Consider the following 17,716-nt stretch of genomic DNA (forward strand, 5'->3'; position numbering starts at 1 on the left):
AGTGGGATAACTGGGTCTGCCAGTACATGAAGTGTTATATTTTGGAGGTGACAGGGTGAAAAACGCTTGGATTTGTTTTCCCATGTGGAAGGCGATTAGCATCCTGGTTAACATTTTTGATTCACACTTATCTCAGTCATGTACCTGTATATTTCCAGGCCACTCTGTGCCATCCGTGCTCCAGAGTACCTTCCAAGCCCAGGCCTGTGAGGAGCTCTTCAAACATCTTTGCATCAGTGGTACACCTAAGATCCGTCTTCACGCTGGTCTACTGTTGGTGCAGCTCTGTGGAGGCGAGCGCTGGTGGGGCCAGTTTCTCTCCAATGTATTGCAAGAGCTCTACAACTCAGAACAACTGCTCATCTTTCCTCAGGACAGGTACGATTCCTTACGGTTACCACAAGTACTGATTATGAAAGTAACTGAAAAATTGTAAGAATTTTCGAGGTGTCTTTTTGATTACAACTTCATCAACACATTTGCCGATATATGATATCACTGAAGATGTATATTTCTCAAGATTGATGTTATTTATCCTGAACATTTGCCAGTCTGTGCACTCTGTAGTGCTACTGTCGCTTCATCTGGCTCTTGTTGATATTACTTGTCTTGTGATATAACTATGTCCTACAAACATATCTGGTGCACAGCTCATTGAAGTGTATATCCAGACGCTGCCAAATTTAAACTGCAATATTTTCAATGTTGTTTTATCCCAGGGTGTTCATGCTCCTGTCCTGCATTGGCCAAAGATCTTTGAGTAACAGTGGTGTGTTGGAGGGCCTCCTTAATCTCCTGGACAACTTACTGTCTCCACTGCAGCAGCCACAAGCTGCAGCTCAGCGGAGGACTGAAGGTAAAGCAACCTTCACTATGGCAGGGTTACAAATTCATTGTAAATTGCAAAGCTCTCCTGTAGGGTGACATCTACTGTAGGTCTGAGAAAGCTGTCCTGATATTTTCTGAAGCAGAAATTACACATTACACATAGAGTTGAATGTCTTTGTGAATGTGCACATGTACACTACCAGTCAAAAGTTTGGACACACCAGATAGATCAATACTGAAGACATCCAAACTAAGAAGGAACACACGGAATAACACATGGAATTATGTAGTAAACAAAAAAGTTATACCAGAATATGATTTATATTTTATATTCTTCAAATTAGCCACCTTTTGCTTTGATCACAGCTTTGCACACTCTTGGCATTTTCTCAGTCAGCTTCAAACCAACCAATGTCCTAACAAAGATCTGTGTGTGTGTGTGTGTGTGTGTGTGTGTGTGTGTGTCTCTGTGTGTGTGTCTCTGTGTGTGTGTGTGTGTGTGTGTGTGTGTGTGTGTTTTCAGGTATTTTGGATATTCCCATGATCAGCTGGGTAGTAATGTTGGTTTCCAGACTGTTGGACTATGTAGCCAGTATAGAAGATGAGGCCGCAGGTGGAAAGAAGCACCTTGGAGGAAAAGAGCGGGACAGAATCTTTACAGGTATATGAACTGGACAGTTGTCCGTCAAATATTGTGATTTCCCTTTTCATCTGACCAACTTTACATGTCTTTGTCTACTATATGACTTTAGTACTTGAAGTAGTAAAAAAAGCGTGTTTCATCAGGATTTAATTATGTCACTGACACATTATCAATCAACACCGTAAATGTCTTTTCCTTGGGACTACACAGATCTCATTCAGGTTGCAGGTAAATCATCTGAATGTTTTAAAAATGGTGAAACTTAGAAATTTAAGAATTGACCGCTACATTATGAGCGAGTAATCAATAATTTTCTCCCACAGGACAATCAGTTTCTTGTAAAGTCATTGTTAGATTTTCATACAAAAAACTGCAACTCAAATCAATTGAACTTCATAGCACCAATTCACAACAAGTTGTCTTTTGACATTTTTCATAGACCATGTCTAGACCTGACTCTTGAATTTACAGTCAACCAACAAATTACATGAATCAGTGAGTGAGTGTGTTCCTGTGTTCCATGTTCGATTGCAACTCACTGACAAACTGATCCTTTCAGGAAGTGATTCAATTCAGTTCCTTCACCCAAAAACAAACATTTAAGAAACAATAAAGAGAGAAGCCATTGCTAGCAGCTTGGCTAAGATAAATAACCAAACTGAATAGTGTATACCTAAAGAAATTGGCAAGATGCTAAAACAGAGAGGGCTCTGAGTGATTGAGCTGAAGAAGTGTGTACGTATAAATGTACAGCGGGTAAATGGTCACTGTAGTAGTGTAATATCAAACAGGATCAAGATACTCTACCAGTAGTATACAGCAACTGGAAATGGACAATATGCTTAATGGCAAACATCAGCACGTCATGAACTACTACTCATTGTAGTGTTATCTTTCCATTTCTGCCATCTGTGATAGACAGGAATAACATCTCAATGAGGATTTATATATATAAAGGCAACCATATATATACTTTCATATTAGCTGCCGCATTAGGGGAAAAAAATCCAACTGACAACATGTGATGGTGGTGACCTGATGAGAAAAGCTGCAATTAAGGGCTATGAAATTCTAATCTGGCCTAGGGCCCCGAAATGTGTAGAGCGTACTGAGCAACATCACGGTTTGTGCTCAAAATCAATGACGTGTACTAAAGCAAGGGGATATTATACCAAATAAGTCATTAGAAAATTCTATATATATATTTTATCCTTTATTATGATATGGACATTAATTAAAGAGTATGGTCTGGACATGCTCAATTTGGAAAGTGATTGATTGATTGATTGATTGATTAATTAAGAAATACTGTATAATTATTTATTACTATTTTTGATTAACAGAGTGAGAAATAGAAGAGGGTCATTTGTGTGAGTCTCACGCTCAGTGCGTGAGAGTTAGCAGCTCTGAGTGAACTGCTAAGTTTTTCTGTTGGTCTGTCCATAAGGTATTCAGTGGAGCTTCATCAATAACAGCCTTCAGGCTCAGAACTCCAGCAGGTCAGCTAAAGGCAGCAGCAGCCTAGATCGACTTTACTCCCGCAAGATCCGAAAACAGCTCGTCCACCACAAGCAGGTAAATGTGTCTCATTCCAACACCAACACAACTTCAAACCCAGAATCATTAATGTGTTCTCTAAATAGTAAGATACAGCATGATTTATGAAAATGAATACAAGTCTGGTACAAGTCCTATAATAGAAACCTCAAGAAAATGTTTTTCTCATGTCTTTTGATTTATTTGCCCATCTCATGACGCTGATGCATTAAATAGGTAGTCTGGAGCTTTTGCAGTGCTTATATTAATCATGCCCTTTTTACTGTAGCAGTTAAATCTATTGAAAGCAAAACAGAAAGCTTTGGTGGAGCAGATCGAGAAGGAGAAGATTCAGAGCAACAAAGGCTCCTCCTACAAACTGCTTGTTGAACAGGCCAAGCTCAAACAAGCCACATCCAAGGTGAGCACTTAATCATTCACTGCTGTACATTCATTACAGTGTACAGTATCACACTCTCAGCTCAGAGATGACTTCTTAAAGGAGAGCTGGTGTATGTTTTGTAATGAATTGCCTAAGTGTTTTTTAAAAGTATGAAGACAATAATTTAAATTTGATTCTTAAAGATGTTTTTTCTGAGTTTTCTTTCATTTGTCTATATTGTCGATATTAACAGTTAACAAAACTAAAGCAAAGCTAATCTTTGTTAATAGGGTTAATAGACACTTTATAATGCGCTTATTAACAGTTAAAGTGCAATGTGTAGGTTCATTTCTACTTACTCCACGATGTCCTTGACTTTTTTGTCAGTAATTTTACATCATGGTGAATTATTTTGTTTGGGCAGATAGCACAAAGAGTCCACTGTTTCTAATAGAAATATTGGGGGATACATGACATGAATAGTGAGAAGTTCAGCTATTGACTGTAATTTTGCTATTGTGTCTAAATTCTCTTGTATAGTTTCTATATTAATCTATTCTCATTTTATATTTATTTAATTATGTATTTGGCATAGGCATGCACAATATATTATATAATTTTAAGACTGGGATTTACGTCATGATTAGTGGTAATGATCATTGTACCAAGCAAGCATGTTTTCTTACATCTGGACAACAAGAACAAGAAAACAAAAATAAAGCAGAATTCCCCTACAAAATGAATATTGTTCCTGTTCTCGTGTTTGCCGCCATGTGACTTTAGATTTGATTTGTGTCTGCAGGATCATAAAAGTCGCAATGTGCTGCATGCTCTCAAATTCAGAATGTCAGTGTTTTGACAATTTGTTGCTTCTTTTTTTTCACACGTATTATTTGATTGTTGGTTTAAAATGACCAACCAAGGATTTTATCACATGAATCAATAATGCACATTATACACTTGCTTCTGTAGCTGTTAAATAAAAGGCACTTGGTGGAGTATAAATTGAGTGGTGCTAGATTGGAAAAGAAATCTGTATAGCTCCTTCAATACAGTAAATGAATGTTCCATAATTCCATGTTTACCCTCCCTCCCTCTTCCAGCACTTTAAAGACCTGATCCGTCTGCGGCGAACAGCAGAATGGCCCCGCTCTACGTTGGACACTGAGTCCACAACAGCCAAAGATGCCCCAGAAGTAGAACCTCTGCCCTTTACCTTGTCTCATGAACGTTGCATCTCTGTGGTGCAGAAACTAGCCCTCTTCCTACTCTCTATGGACTTCACTTGCCACGCTGACCTGCTGCTCTTTGTCTGCAAGGTATTCATCTGATATTTGAATATGGACTTCTTAAATTCTGTAATCTCTAAATACCCATAAATGAATTCTGTTTTACTCCCTCAGGTCCTTGCTAGGATAGCCAATGCCACAAGACCCACAATCCACCTGTGTGAGGTGATGTCTGAGCAGCAACTGGAGCGTCTGCTTCTCCTACTGGTGGGGACTGACTTCAACAGGGGGGACATCTCCTGGGGGGGTGCCTGGGCACAGTATTCTCTTACATGTATGCTACAGGACATTTTGGCAGGTATGTTTAGTTTGCTTACGGTTTAGTACCACATCTGTTTCGAACTGACAAGAGGTTAAAATTTGCTTTTTCATTGGATTAGTCTGATTTACCTTATTTGCATGGTGGCGCAGTGGTTAGCGTTGTTTGCTTCACAGCAAGAAGGTCCTGGGTTTGACACCCGGCTGAGGCAGGGCCTTTCTGTGTGGAGCTCCCACAATCCAAAGACATGCGAGTTAGGTTGATAAGGGAGCTTTGAATGTGAGCATGAATGATTGTTTGTACCTATATGTCAGCCCTGTGATGAACTGGCGACTTGTCCAGGTTGTCCCCCACTGTCACTCCAATGTCGGCTTGGATCGGCTCCAGCCCCTCTCAGCTTTGCGGGGGTGTGGCCATTTTATTTTATCTTTTAGAATGTATTCTTATTGAACATCAACTGTGACAACTTTACATTCACAAAAAAGAGAGAAAGACAGAAGCACAGTGCACATTTTTTGATTGAACCCCCACTCCCCGGGCTCATCTCAGCCTAAGGCAAAAAAACAAAACAGTATTTTTGTCCCACTTCATGTATCGATTTATAAACAAACAGCATATTTTCTATTCTGTGGCTGACAGGAAGCCCATGTAGGGACTTGAGAATCACTGTAACAACTCTAGCAAATGTGTTTCAAATAAGCTGAAACATTTTGATGGTCTTTTTAGGGATCCCTGCCAAGAACTAGTCATTCCTGGTAAGTGTTATTCTTTTCCAGGTGGCTGAGTTTGGCTCTGTTAGGCTTACGTAGGATGACAAAAAGCAGATTTTGTTACCGCTTTTATGTAGCTTTGAGACTAAGATCAGACTCAACTATGATACCAAGGGGGCACCTCAGTAGGGGTGGAAAAAAAGTAATCATTCACTGAAGTATTGCGATTCTTTTTTCCACAATTCCTGGATCGATTTTATATAACTAGCACTTAGTCTGTTAGCTCGATGCTAATATATTATGGGAATTCCCGTTAAAGTGCTAATGGAAGTTAGCATCGTGAACGTGATACTTTTACAAGTTGTAATCGACGGCATAAAACGGAGCATAGCATAAACATGTGTACTCTTATTTGCAGGCATATGCAGTTTTTTTATATGCTGTGGAAATGACTAATAACTGCTGACTTTATTGTTAACTCTGCTACTCTGCAGCTTCAACACTCCACTCCACTCAGTTACAGCAACCTCAAAAGGTCAAAACTCGAACTCCAAATTCCTAGTGGGTTTCAAACTACAGCCATTACTAGGAAGTGATTCTCATAACACTAGCTTGATGAGCAGGAACAGCCAATCAACTATCTCATTTTGCTGAAATACAAATGATTGAAGTGAGATGAGTAGACTAAAAACTTGATCTTATATAAATAACAAAATATGTTGACTTTGGGGACATGATTTGCAGTGGAAAATGGTGAAAAAATTTAATTATATTGTAATATATGATATTGCAATTCTCAGCAGATCGCAATAATATCGTATTGTGATAATATCTTAGCACGGGGCCTCCAGTGGTTCCTACCCCTACACCACAGGTCATAAGGGTCTAAATAATGTTTAATTTTGCTTAATTGTTAGAAATATAACATGTGTACAGATGGAGACATGCATTTTATTTGGTTATTACTAGTGCTGTCAGTTAAACACGTTATTAATGGCGTTAACGCAAACCCATTTTAACGGAGTCAATTTTTTTATCGCGAGATTAACGTTCTTTTTGGCCTAGCAAACTGTGTAGTTTTTTTCACACGCTGTTGCAACAGCTAGTAACGTTAGAAAAACTACAACACCACACCGGTTCTAGCTAGACCGGAAGCAAAATAACAGGCACGCCGCTTGGGCTTGCGAGCCGGCCAAAGAGTAGTAGGCACGTTACGTTTTGCGTGGATGGTGAGCGCGAGACGCCGAAATGGATGCCAATAAGATTCTGAATGGAAAGTTTACTTTTAAACAGTTGCCATTCAAAAACAGCTTCCCAAAATTCACCTTAGTAACCAGTTTCCGCTTTTTAAATACGAACATTGTCTTGAACCCTGAAAAAGGCTGCTGCTCATTGATGTTGTCTAATATGAGGCCTTGATTTAAGATTTTTTTCTCTTTAAACTTCAGTTGTGACCTATTGCAAGTGTGTATAATTAAGTGTAAACTTTGTTGTCCTCCCAGGTGAACTGCTGTCTCCGGGCTCTTTGGACATCATGGATGAGGTGACGGTGGGTGAGGAGGCAGGGGCATCGTCTTCTTCAGCGGGGGCTGATTCGGATGACTCCCTGCCCCAGCCAGCGCCTATTCCCTTGGTAGAAAGCATTGACGAGGCGCTGGTGCCTGATATCATCGCAGGTACTACGGGGACCTCCTCAGTATTCGAGAGTGCGTTGGTAACCCTGTCCATTCCCCACACTTCCCACAACACCATACAGATGTTGATATGAATCCACACATTTTATCATCAAATTTTGTGTGGTTGTATTTGTGAGATTGCTGCATGCATAATGTTTTGCTCCACACTATGGTTAAATTTGTTACATTGAATCAGTACTACCTTCTGGAATGGGACTTTCAACATGTGAATTTAGCTTCATTTTGGGTAATTGGTCTTTGAAATAGTATGAAATAGTAGTGTCATTATGGCTTTAGATTTATTCAAGAATTTCCTTTGGGATTAATAATTATCATTTATTATTATTAAGTTATATCCAAGAAATATTTTTGGTTATTACTGGTTTTGATCATTACTGTGTCTTTGTTCTTGCTCTTGGAGTACAGGAGCTAATAGCTATAAAATTGGTGTTAAAATTGCCAGTAACTTGCTTAAGAAATAGTTTCTCTTGCTTATGTGTTTTCTTAGTGTGCTTGCTTGGCATATTAAAGCTGTTTTATTTATCCAAAGGTGCTCCACCTCTGTCATCTTTGGAAAAAGATAAAGACATTGACTTTGACTTGCTACAAGACCTGATGGATGTTGATATTGATCCTTTAGATATTGATTTGGAAAAAGATCCACTCGCTGCCAAAGTGTTTAAGGTATGTTGATTATGACAACCTACTATGACCTTTTATTGTATATTACTTCGTACTGGCTTGTTTATTGATGCAATGACTATGTAGTCAACTGACTTTTTTCTCCCTAACAACAACTCTAATAATGTGTTGTGCAGCATCCACCTGAACTAGCACACTGCTGTATATGCCTGAATTGTTTTGTTAATGTAACTAAAAGAACTAAAACAATAAATAAATACGGTTAATTAGTTTTATCTGTTTAATATCATTATCTCAAACTTATTAATTAGTCACAAATAGTGGATGAACATTTTTTTTCTCTTGTTTTAACTCAATGGTTAGTTGTGAATAATTGTTATATATGAACAAGGAGCTTAACCATTATGTTACTCTGCAAAGTTGAACTACTTGCAAGCTGACTAATTTGTGAGGTAATTAAACTGAAGGATTGCAGAACAATAAGCTTGTTATAAATTATTTTGAATCTGATTTAATCAACAAGTGTAGTTTAAAACTTTCTCCTCGGCACTTTGGTATTTGAAAGCGAATGTAGATATTGATCTGTTAACGGTAGAGTGAATGTAATACTTTATGCTGTCATGTTTCTCAATCTGTCCTTCTCATATCTGTTCTCAGCCTATAAGCAGCACTTGGTATGACTACTGGGGTGCTGACTATGGCACGTATGGGTACAACCCATACATTGGAGGGGTTGGTATTCCAGTGGCTAAACCTCCAGTTGCTGCTGAGAAGCCTGGGTCACAGGGTCTGTCGGTCTCTGTGTCACAAGGTGAGTAGAAGCTGGATTTTGGGGCTGGTCTTAAGGTCTCTAAATACACTTTTTGATGTCTCTCCATCTAACTTGATCTTTTGCCTCTTTGTTTTGCAGCACTGGATGCACGGCTAGAAGTTGGCCTTGAGCAGCAGGCTGAACTGATGCTCAAAATGATGGCAACTTTACAGGCTGACTCTATTCTACAAGCCCTCACTTCAAGCTCATCCACAGGTAACCACACAACACCGAAGAAAGCAAGACATGGAGATTTAAATAACAGCTGCTTGTCAATAATTGATGTTGAGTGCTCAGCAACCTCCAGAAAGAATATTCCTTTCCATGTATTTGTGCCTGTTATAGTTTGAATGGGCAGATTATGTCTATCATGCAGGTAAGACTTGCTTTTTGTCTGGCTTTCAGTGAGCCAGGCCTCCAATGGGACTGATGACTCTCTGCTGAGGGCTCTCCATGGAGGGGGCTCTCCTCCAGGCAGTGCCCTGATGGTCCAGCCCTCATCCATCCCCATGCTGAGTGCTTGCTTCAACAAGCTCTTCTCTATGCTGCAGGTCCATCACGTACAGGTTAGCACAGTGCTGCATTGGCTTCTAATGTGTAAACCTGTGCATAACACTAAGCTTCATGTAAAGGACATTAGCAATTAACTTCTTTTGTAAAGCCTTTGTAGTAAAAGACAGTAAGTTCAAAAAGTCTGATACCACTAGGGGTTCAACAATACAGTTTGATACGTAACTCAGTTTTTGTTACTATCCATACTAATATTACTATCCAAAATTGTCTTTATTGCTTATTAGCAACAACAAAAAGCGTTTTACATTTCTGGTGTATTGTATAATGTCAAATAAATAAACTTCTATAAAAATAAAAACACTTTCAAATGTGAAAAGTGCCAAAAGTGCCTCTTGGCCTTGACTTCTAATATAATAAAAAGAAAAACAATTTAAAAAGTAAAAGTGCACTTTTGTCTTGACAGCTCACAGCTGGTAGCCCATATGTAATCTGAGATTAACAGGCGATGGCGACATGAAATAGAGATAGATAGATATATAAGATATTCTGAACTTCATGGACATTTTTCAAAGATTCAACTTTTCACTCAAACTGTTGATATTATCATTTGTAATGAAAAATAAGCATTAAATTTCATTTGAAACAATGCAAAATGGAAGTTTTTTGACTAGTGGCCTTTTGGACCTTACTGTGTGTCTATGAGACCCCTTATAACCTGCTACAAGTGAAAAATAAATGACACTGAAATAAAAAGTATAATGTCAAAAAAGAATTTTCACCTGCAAATCAACATAACCACATCAGTCTGTGTTGTCATTAACTGCGTCAGCAATCATCCTCAGTGATGGCCATGGCTGTCCCTTTATCCATCCCTTTCTTATGAAGGCAATATCCCATGAAAAACTTGAGGGAATTTCAATCTCCCTACTCAACACTTCATATGATAATTACGACAAGATTTTAGATAAATGTCTTCTGGGATAAAAAAAATGAAGTGATGACATCTTATATCCAAAAGGTCAAAGGTCAACTTCACTGTGACATCATTATGTGCTGCAAGAAATGTTCTGGCCATTATTCAATGCCAGGAAAGCTCAGGAAAGGCAACTTGACTGGTGCAAGGCAGTATTATGATTATTTAATCAATTAATAACTGGAATTAGTTATTAATTAATTTCATCATGCCACAGAAAAGACCCATTGAGGTCACAGAAACACAGTACATTAATGTTATGTGCGTCCACAGCCTGCACCATAATAACAAATTTCATTGGAGATTCTTCAGACTAAATACCTTCCACATTTATTACCTTGTAAACTCAACTCTGTGCCATTTGTAACAGAGAACAAAGTGAATTAAAAAAATGTTTCTTTTGTCTCAGCTGGAGTCCCTGCTGCAGCTGTGGTTAACACTCAGTCTCAACATATGTTCTGGAGGCAGCGAAGAGAGCGGATCAGACATCTTCCTGTTTAATGCCAGTCGAGTGCCCACCATCCCACTCAACCAAGGTAAGGACTCCACTATACTGTCTCTCCTTCTCAACTCCTCTGACAGAGTTGTAGAAGCTGAGTCTGTTACATGCAGATATACACTGGCTTTTTAAAAAAAAAAAATTTGATTAAATTATATATCTTCACATATATGTTTTGTGTTTGTTTGTGTGTGTCTAGCATCCATCAGCAGTTTTCTTACAGTGCTGGCGTGGTACCCCAGCACCTCCCTGAGAACATGGTGCCTGGTGCTACACTCTCTCACCCTGATGACGAACATGCCAGCCTGCGGTCAGTCCACTCCACTCTTACCTAAACAAAACTGTCATAGAAACAAAGAAATATTGATTTTACATTTATTAATCAAAGCATTGACACTAATCACTTAAAATCAGCAGGGAGAAGTGTGTGGAAACCAGCTGTTTACACTCTCTAAAGCAATTAGATACAAATATACAAATATTAGTAGAATACGCAAAATAGTGTCTCTCTGTCTCTTTCTCTCTCTGTCTCTGTCTCTCTCGAAACCGTGACATGTTCTGTCAGCTCCATTTCAAATGCCAGCATAGATCATTTGACCTTCAAAACGTACTGCTTCATGTGTCACTGCATGTCTGACCGCTTTCTCTCTCTCTATCTCTCTATCTATCTCTCTATCTATCTCTCTCTATCTCTATCTCTCTCTCTCTCTCTCTCTCCATCTCTCTCTCTCTCTCTCTCTCTCTTGAATCGTTTAAAATGCAACCAAAATAGGCAAACAAGCGAGTAACGAGTATTTACAAGTAACTTCAATGGGAAATTAAAGAAGGAAGTAGACAAAGTATTTAAAATGTGTACTGTTTTACTGTTAACTCCAACTAAATGCATCTATTTAAGTAATATATTTATAATTATATATGTTTTAGTACCACACCTCGCATGAAGCGAAGTTGTGATTTATTAAACTGTCTCTTTGAAATGGCTGGTTTATCTATTCAAGACAATATAAGGTGATTTGAAATGGCAGTAAAAATGGTCAGGAATGTTCATTTAGGCACAAATTTGCTCTTCTGAAGATTATAAGGTCAAGTGGAAAATGGGTCGCGATGGTTGTTAAAAGGTGTATCCCCAGAAAAAGTAAACATAGATATACAGGAACAAAAGGTACAGAGCAAAGAAAAAATGTATGTAATGCAAAGAAATAGAAATGCATTTAATGTATTTATGAAACTGTCACTGATTTTACCCCAGATTTACCAGAGTTACACTTTTCTGATTGTAGATTTACTTATTGGTTGTTTGAAATTTAGGATTAAATTGAATTTTGTATGTAAAGCATCCTTGAATGAAACATCAGGTTGAATTGATGAACAAATGCCCCTTTCTCAAAAATGAAATACCATGGGTCAAAATCATAGTATAGTAGTAACTTTTTCCAATAAAGGACAACTTAAATTGATATTTTGGACACATTTTGAATCTCTGCAAAGTGATTTTCAATTCATGTACTGAAATAGTTGGAAATCTACATTTGGACGTCGATCTACAAACCTACAACTTGAAAATAGTCAGCAGTCTACAACACAACCAAATGTGTAAGGAGAAGTCAAAGGATCTGATTACTGTACAAAGTCTCTGTACAAGAATATACCATTATAGTCAGTTATTGACTTACATTTTTATATTATATGTTTTTCCCTCATGATATTATAGTTAATAGTTATCAATTGCCTGGTGTTCAATGATTTATATGAAACCTGTCCTTGAACTTCCAGCCTCCAGTAATGGAATCAGCTCTCAGGAAAGCACAGCACAGCAGATGGTATCTGATCCTACCCTGGTTCATGTTCTGGTGCGTTTCCTGTCTGGCACCAGCACCAATGCAACAAGCCAGCACAGCTCTCAGGTGGGACCCACTGCCACCCAGGCAATGCATGAGTTTTTGAGTCGCCTGCAGGTCCACCTTTCATCCAACTGTCCTCAGATGTTCAGCGAGTTCCTGCTCAAACTCATGCACATTCTGTCTACTGAGAGGTATGTCAGGAAATGTTTTTTCAATCAATAATGCATGCATGTTACACCATAATCAGAAATCATGAATTTAGTCATAAAATGAGAATTTGTGGCCTTTGGGACCTAATGGTTTGTTCTAACCCTTTAGGGGTCCATTCCAGTCAGGCCAAGGTCCCCTGGATGCCCAGGTGAAGCTTCTAGAGTTTACTCTAGAGCAAAACTTTGAGGTGGTGTCTGTGGCCACCATCTCCTCCGTCATCGAGTCTATCACGTTCTTGGTTCACCACTACATCACCTGCTCCGACAAACTGGTTTCCCGCAGTGGCTCGGACAGCTCTGTAGGAGCTCGGGCTTGTTTTGGTGGCCTGTTTGCCAACATTATCCGGCCAGGGGATGCAAAGGCTGTCTGTGGAGAGACGACACGTGACCAGCTGATGTTTGACCTCCTCAAGCTAGTCAATGTGCTGGTGCAGCTGCCTCTGTCTGGGGACAGAGAGTTCAGTGGACGACTGCAGCCGGCCGGCAGCGGAGCAGCTGATAGCAGTGTGTCAGACGAGGAGAAGGTCTGTGGCAGCAAAGAAAGTGTGGCTGGTGGATATGCGTCCAGTCAGGGTCCCCCTGCAGGTGTGGCAGACCTGGTGCTAGCCAATCAGCAAATTATGAGCCAGATCTTATCAGCACTTGGCCAGTGCAACAGCAGTGCCATGGCCATGATCATAGGTAAGATTCCAAGATTTTTTTTGTTTGTTTGTTTTTGTATGATCAGACTTAAAGAAACAATTTAGCATATTGTGTTACCATTACATTAACATGTCATGCATTGTTTCTCACATTGGCTGTCATGACACCATTGAATATTGTTCTCGACCTCAACTAGAGTGGTGCAGTTTGGACTTGTCATTAAGATGTCATTAAATGTCATAAGGCCAGCTTGATGACGGGAATAAGTGCGAAGTGATTGGTAGTGGTAGTGTGTGGTTAGCAGGGGGACTGAAACTAAGATTTGTTTTACAATCTTGTGTTCATAATTTTAATGATGCAGTGATTTTAACTGCAGGAAAACAAACATATTTTTCAGTCAATGGGGTCGTTGATTATGAGTGAGCAGATAATAGATGAAAAGAGTGCAGCGTCTTTCAGCTCATTGTTCTACTGCTGCCAGCTGACACTTCTCTCTGTTCCTCAGGAGCCAGTGGTCTCCACCTGACCAAACATGAGAACTTTCATGGCGGTCTGGACGCCATCTCAGTGGGAGACGGCCTCTTTACCATCCTCACCACTCTCAGCAAGAGGGCCACCTCAGTCCAGGTCATGCTGCAGCCCATCCTCACGTATATGGCCTGTGGCTACATGGGCAGACAGGTGAGCATCAGACTGTGGTGTCCTGGCATTGACATTAAAATATGTTTTGAACAAATATAGCACATGCCAAAACTTTCACATATGTGTATTTTATTTTTGCGTTTTGTAGGGGTCTCTGTCCACCTGTCAGCTATCTGAGCCTCTTCTGTGGTTTATCCTGCGTGTATTGGACACCAGCGAGGCTCTCAAGGCCTTCCATGACATGGGTGAGTATATATCCAGCACTGAATTTATGCTCTTTGCCCAACTTTACCTACCCCAACCTTCAGACTAAAAGTGCCTTCAGGAGTTTTAGGCACTCCAGATTGTGCCATAAATGATGGTCAATCATAGCATTACAATCAAACAGAAAATGATATATTAGTGCAGAGGCATAGATGTAAAACACTAGATACATTATTACGCCATACCTCATGGGATAATCATCAACCATCTTATCTGGATAATGTTCACAATCGCGGCCTATGGGCAGCAGCTTTTGCTGATGACAGTATGGCACATAATTACAAAAAGGACAAAAGAGAGCAGGGAGGCTGGCATACTTTTCCTTATACATTGTTTGCTCTCTTGGGGCTATTATAATTAAAACTATGCCAGAATCAATGTTTTTTCTTCTTTCTAGATGGGCACAGTTGTCGCTCTTGGATCAACAACCAAAGATTTCACCATGTATCTCACATAGTTGTCAACTTTCATGTCTGACAGCACATAATTGCAATGTGTTGAGCTCTAAAGTTTTACTCTTGGAATATTTTGCTTTGGATTAATCTTGGACTGTTCTTTACTCAAGTCAAATCAAGACCCCATTTACAAATAAGGCATTGCAAAAAGTTTTTTATTCAAGTTTTATAGAAATTTAGACACTTACTAAGGTACGCATGCATTCTAGCAGTTTTTTGGAAATTTGATACATCCAGAAACCATGACTTGTTGTTTTTTACCAGGTGGTGTGCAATTGATCTGTAACAACATGGTGACCAGCACCCGGGCCATTGTGAACACAGCCCGCAGCATGGTGTCCACTATCATGAAGTTCTTAGATTCAGGCCCTGGAAAGGCAGCAGATGGCAACCTGAAAGCCAGAGTGATGACCTCAGAGCCAGACAACGCTGAAGGACTCCACAACTTTGCTCCTTTAGGTGCAGTCATTTACTTTGGACTCTGTTACGTCCTGTGGGACAATATTTTCCAAGTGATGAAATGTTCATTCTTATATCAATTCCTTTTATGTTCTAAATGATCAATTTGTCTCATCACAGGCACCATCACATCCAGCAGCCCCACAGCGCAGCCAGCAGAGGTTCTTCTTCAAGCCACGCCGCCCCACCGCCGGGCTCGCTCAGCAGCCTGGTCCTACATCTTCCTGCCAGAGGAGGCCTGGTGTGATCTCACTATCCACCTCCCTGCTGCTGTGCTGTTAAAAGAGCTCCACATCCAGCCCCACCTTGCCTCTTTAGCTAGTGAGTAGCACCCAATTTAATAATGAAAGTAAATAAAAAATACTATAATAATATTTGACTATAATAAAAAACTATATTTTTGCTGCCAACAAAATCTTTATCATCTCACTTGGATGAAAATTCAGCTGGCATGTATGTTTTGCTGTTTCCCCTTGCTCCTACAAACCAGCCTGCCCATCCTCGATCTCGGTGGAGATCAGCGCTGACGGGGTCAACATGTTGCCGCTCTCCACACCAGTCATCACAAGCGGCCTGACGTACATTAGGATCCAGTTGGTGAAGGCAGAGGTTGCATCTGCTGTTTGCCTGAGGCTGCACCGGCCTCGTGATGCCAGCACCCTGGGTCTGTCTCAGATCAAACTCTTGGGGCTGACGGCATTCGGTAACACCTCCTCTGCAACCGTCAATAACCCCTTCCTGCCTTCTGAGGACCAGGTCTCTAAAACCAGGTACTACTAATTGATCCTAGATTGAGAGTATGTCCATTTATATTAGATGTCGGTGGTATTTACCCTTTTCCTTGTTCCCCTACAGCATTGGGTGGCTGCGTCTTCTCCACCATTGCCTGACCCATGTCAGTGATCTGGAGGCCATGATGGCCAGTGCTGCAGCACCCACCGCTAATCTGCTGCAGACCTGCGCAGCACTGCTCATGTCACCTTACTGTGGCATGCACTCGCCAAACATCGAAGCTGTGTTAGTCAAGATCGGCTTGCAGTCCACTCGCATAGGACTCAAACTCATTGACATTCTGCTGAGGAACTGTGCTGCCTCTGGCACCGACCCTGCCAGTGAGTCATACACAGCTGTAGTGCTGCAGAGTGTTAATCAGAGGCAGCAGATCTACAGGACCCTTAAAAGCATAAAACAGTCTTTAATCACTAAGACTAAATAAGATTGTTAGACTCTGAAAGACTTTTTTCAGATGTCGTTTGACTGACGTCATTTGGTAATAGATATATAGTAAATAGGGACATAGTTTGATTAATCTATTTGATTACCTTCGATAAGCACATTGTTAGTTGGTTTTGCAGGGGGATTGCACAAAAACTACAGAACAGGTTTCCATGACACTTGATTGGAGGATGGGTCTCGACCCAGAATAGACCCCATTAACTTTTGGTGCAGATCCGGATAAGGGGACAGATCCAGGAATTTTTTCTTGCTTATATTTTCATTAATTTGATCTTGAAAATAGGCGTGGATCTTGGGGAAAAAAAGAAGACAAAAAAGGTGGCTGGTAAAGTGTGATAAAAAAGTGGACTGTTGGGCCTTGGTGGAGGAATGCACTCTACTGAGTGCCATTCTAGTTGACACTGTAAACAAGATGTACTTGAAGTACCCAGTGCCCATCAGGTCAGCTGAACGTGCAGAAGTGAGAATAGAACTTTTAAAAAAAGAAGAGATGACTAAAGGATGAATATTAACATGGGTTTGAATCAAGCCTTTCTTTCAAGGAAAATATAACTATGATTAGTTCCCCAGTTCTTTCTAAATTTCTTAATAAATTACATTCCGTAGCCACACCTCTGACCAAACCTTAACCCGGCTCTCAACAAAATTTTAAGTTTCTGCTTGTAGGTTTTTTTCCACTTTGTTTCCTAAAGAAATCGACAGGGTATCAAAAACAATTTGAGAAAACTTGTGAACTATTAATGATATAGCATATAGCATGATATCCTTATTTCAGTCTATGCATCTATCTTTGCAGATTTGAACAGTCCTCTGCTGTTTGGACGACTTAACGGCCTCTCCTCAGACTCCACCATTGACATTCTGTACCAGCTGGGCACCACACAGGACTCTGGAACCAAAGATAGGTACATGAACATCCCATGATTATCTTGACTCAAACTGTTATTAAGCTCCCTGTCACTACTCGAGGCTACACAATGTGAGTGGTGCATCTGCAAGTACATCTGCTATGTTGGACAGCTAGTTATGGGAATACGTCTTGGACAAACCACATACAGAACTGAAGTAAAAGCGGAAAAGTTGATAAGTGAGTTTATGATGATATATGATTACATTTGCAATGGGACATACAACGCCACTCACAACGGTTCCAAGTTCCACTCCCCTCAATATGAATTCAACCAATGAGAAACAGTCTGTCAGGGTA

General features: G+C 40.0%; 1 protein-coding gene across 1 annotated transcript in view; it reads left to right on the plus strand.

Annotated features, from left to right (window-relative positions):
• The window catches only part of birc6 (baculoviral IAP repeat containing 6), a 123,704-nt gene that overhangs the window by 67,684 nt on the left and 38,304 nt on the right, over positions 1-17,716 (plus strand). Inside the window, exons 30-52 of the mRNA XM_073482378.1 lie at positions 159-378; positions 720-856; positions 1,352-1,489; positions 2,919-3,046; positions 3,297-3,428; positions 4,493-4,708; positions 4,793-4,976; positions 7,150-7,323; positions 7,874-8,007; positions 8,623-8,776; positions 8,876-8,992; positions 9,182-9,342; positions 10,672-10,798; positions 10,961-11,071; positions 12,535-12,793; positions 12,921-13,492; positions 13,959-14,134; positions 14,244-14,340; positions 15,079-15,273; positions 15,394-15,594; positions 15,764-16,043; positions 16,129-16,385; positions 17,306-17,414. Coding sequence (XP_073338479.1) covers positions 159-378; positions 720-856; positions 1,352-1,489; positions 2,919-3,046; positions 3,297-3,428; positions 4,493-4,708; positions 4,793-4,976; positions 7,150-7,323; positions 7,874-8,007; positions 8,623-8,776; positions 8,876-8,992; positions 9,182-9,342; positions 10,672-10,798; positions 10,961-11,071; positions 12,535-12,793; positions 12,921-13,492; positions 13,959-14,134; positions 14,244-14,340; positions 15,079-15,273; positions 15,394-15,594; positions 15,764-16,043; positions 16,129-16,385; positions 17,306-17,414 — 4,279 coding nt within the window. The remainder of the gene's footprint in view (positions 1-158; positions 379-719; positions 857-1,351; positions 1,490-2,918; positions 3,047-3,296; positions 3,429-4,492; positions 4,709-4,792; positions 4,977-7,149; positions 7,324-7,873; positions 8,008-8,622; positions 8,777-8,875; positions 8,993-9,181; positions 9,343-10,671; positions 10,799-10,960; positions 11,072-12,534; positions 12,794-12,920; positions 13,493-13,958; positions 14,135-14,243; positions 14,341-15,078; positions 15,274-15,393; positions 15,595-15,763; positions 16,044-16,128; positions 16,386-17,305; positions 17,415-17,716) is intronic.

The sequence above is a fragment of the Pagrus major genome, chromosome 15 (assembly GCF_040436345.1).
Source record: "Pagrus major chromosome 15, Pma_NU_1.0".
NCBI lineage: Eukaryota > Metazoa > Chordata > Actinopteri > Spariformes > Sparidae > Pagrus > Pagrus major.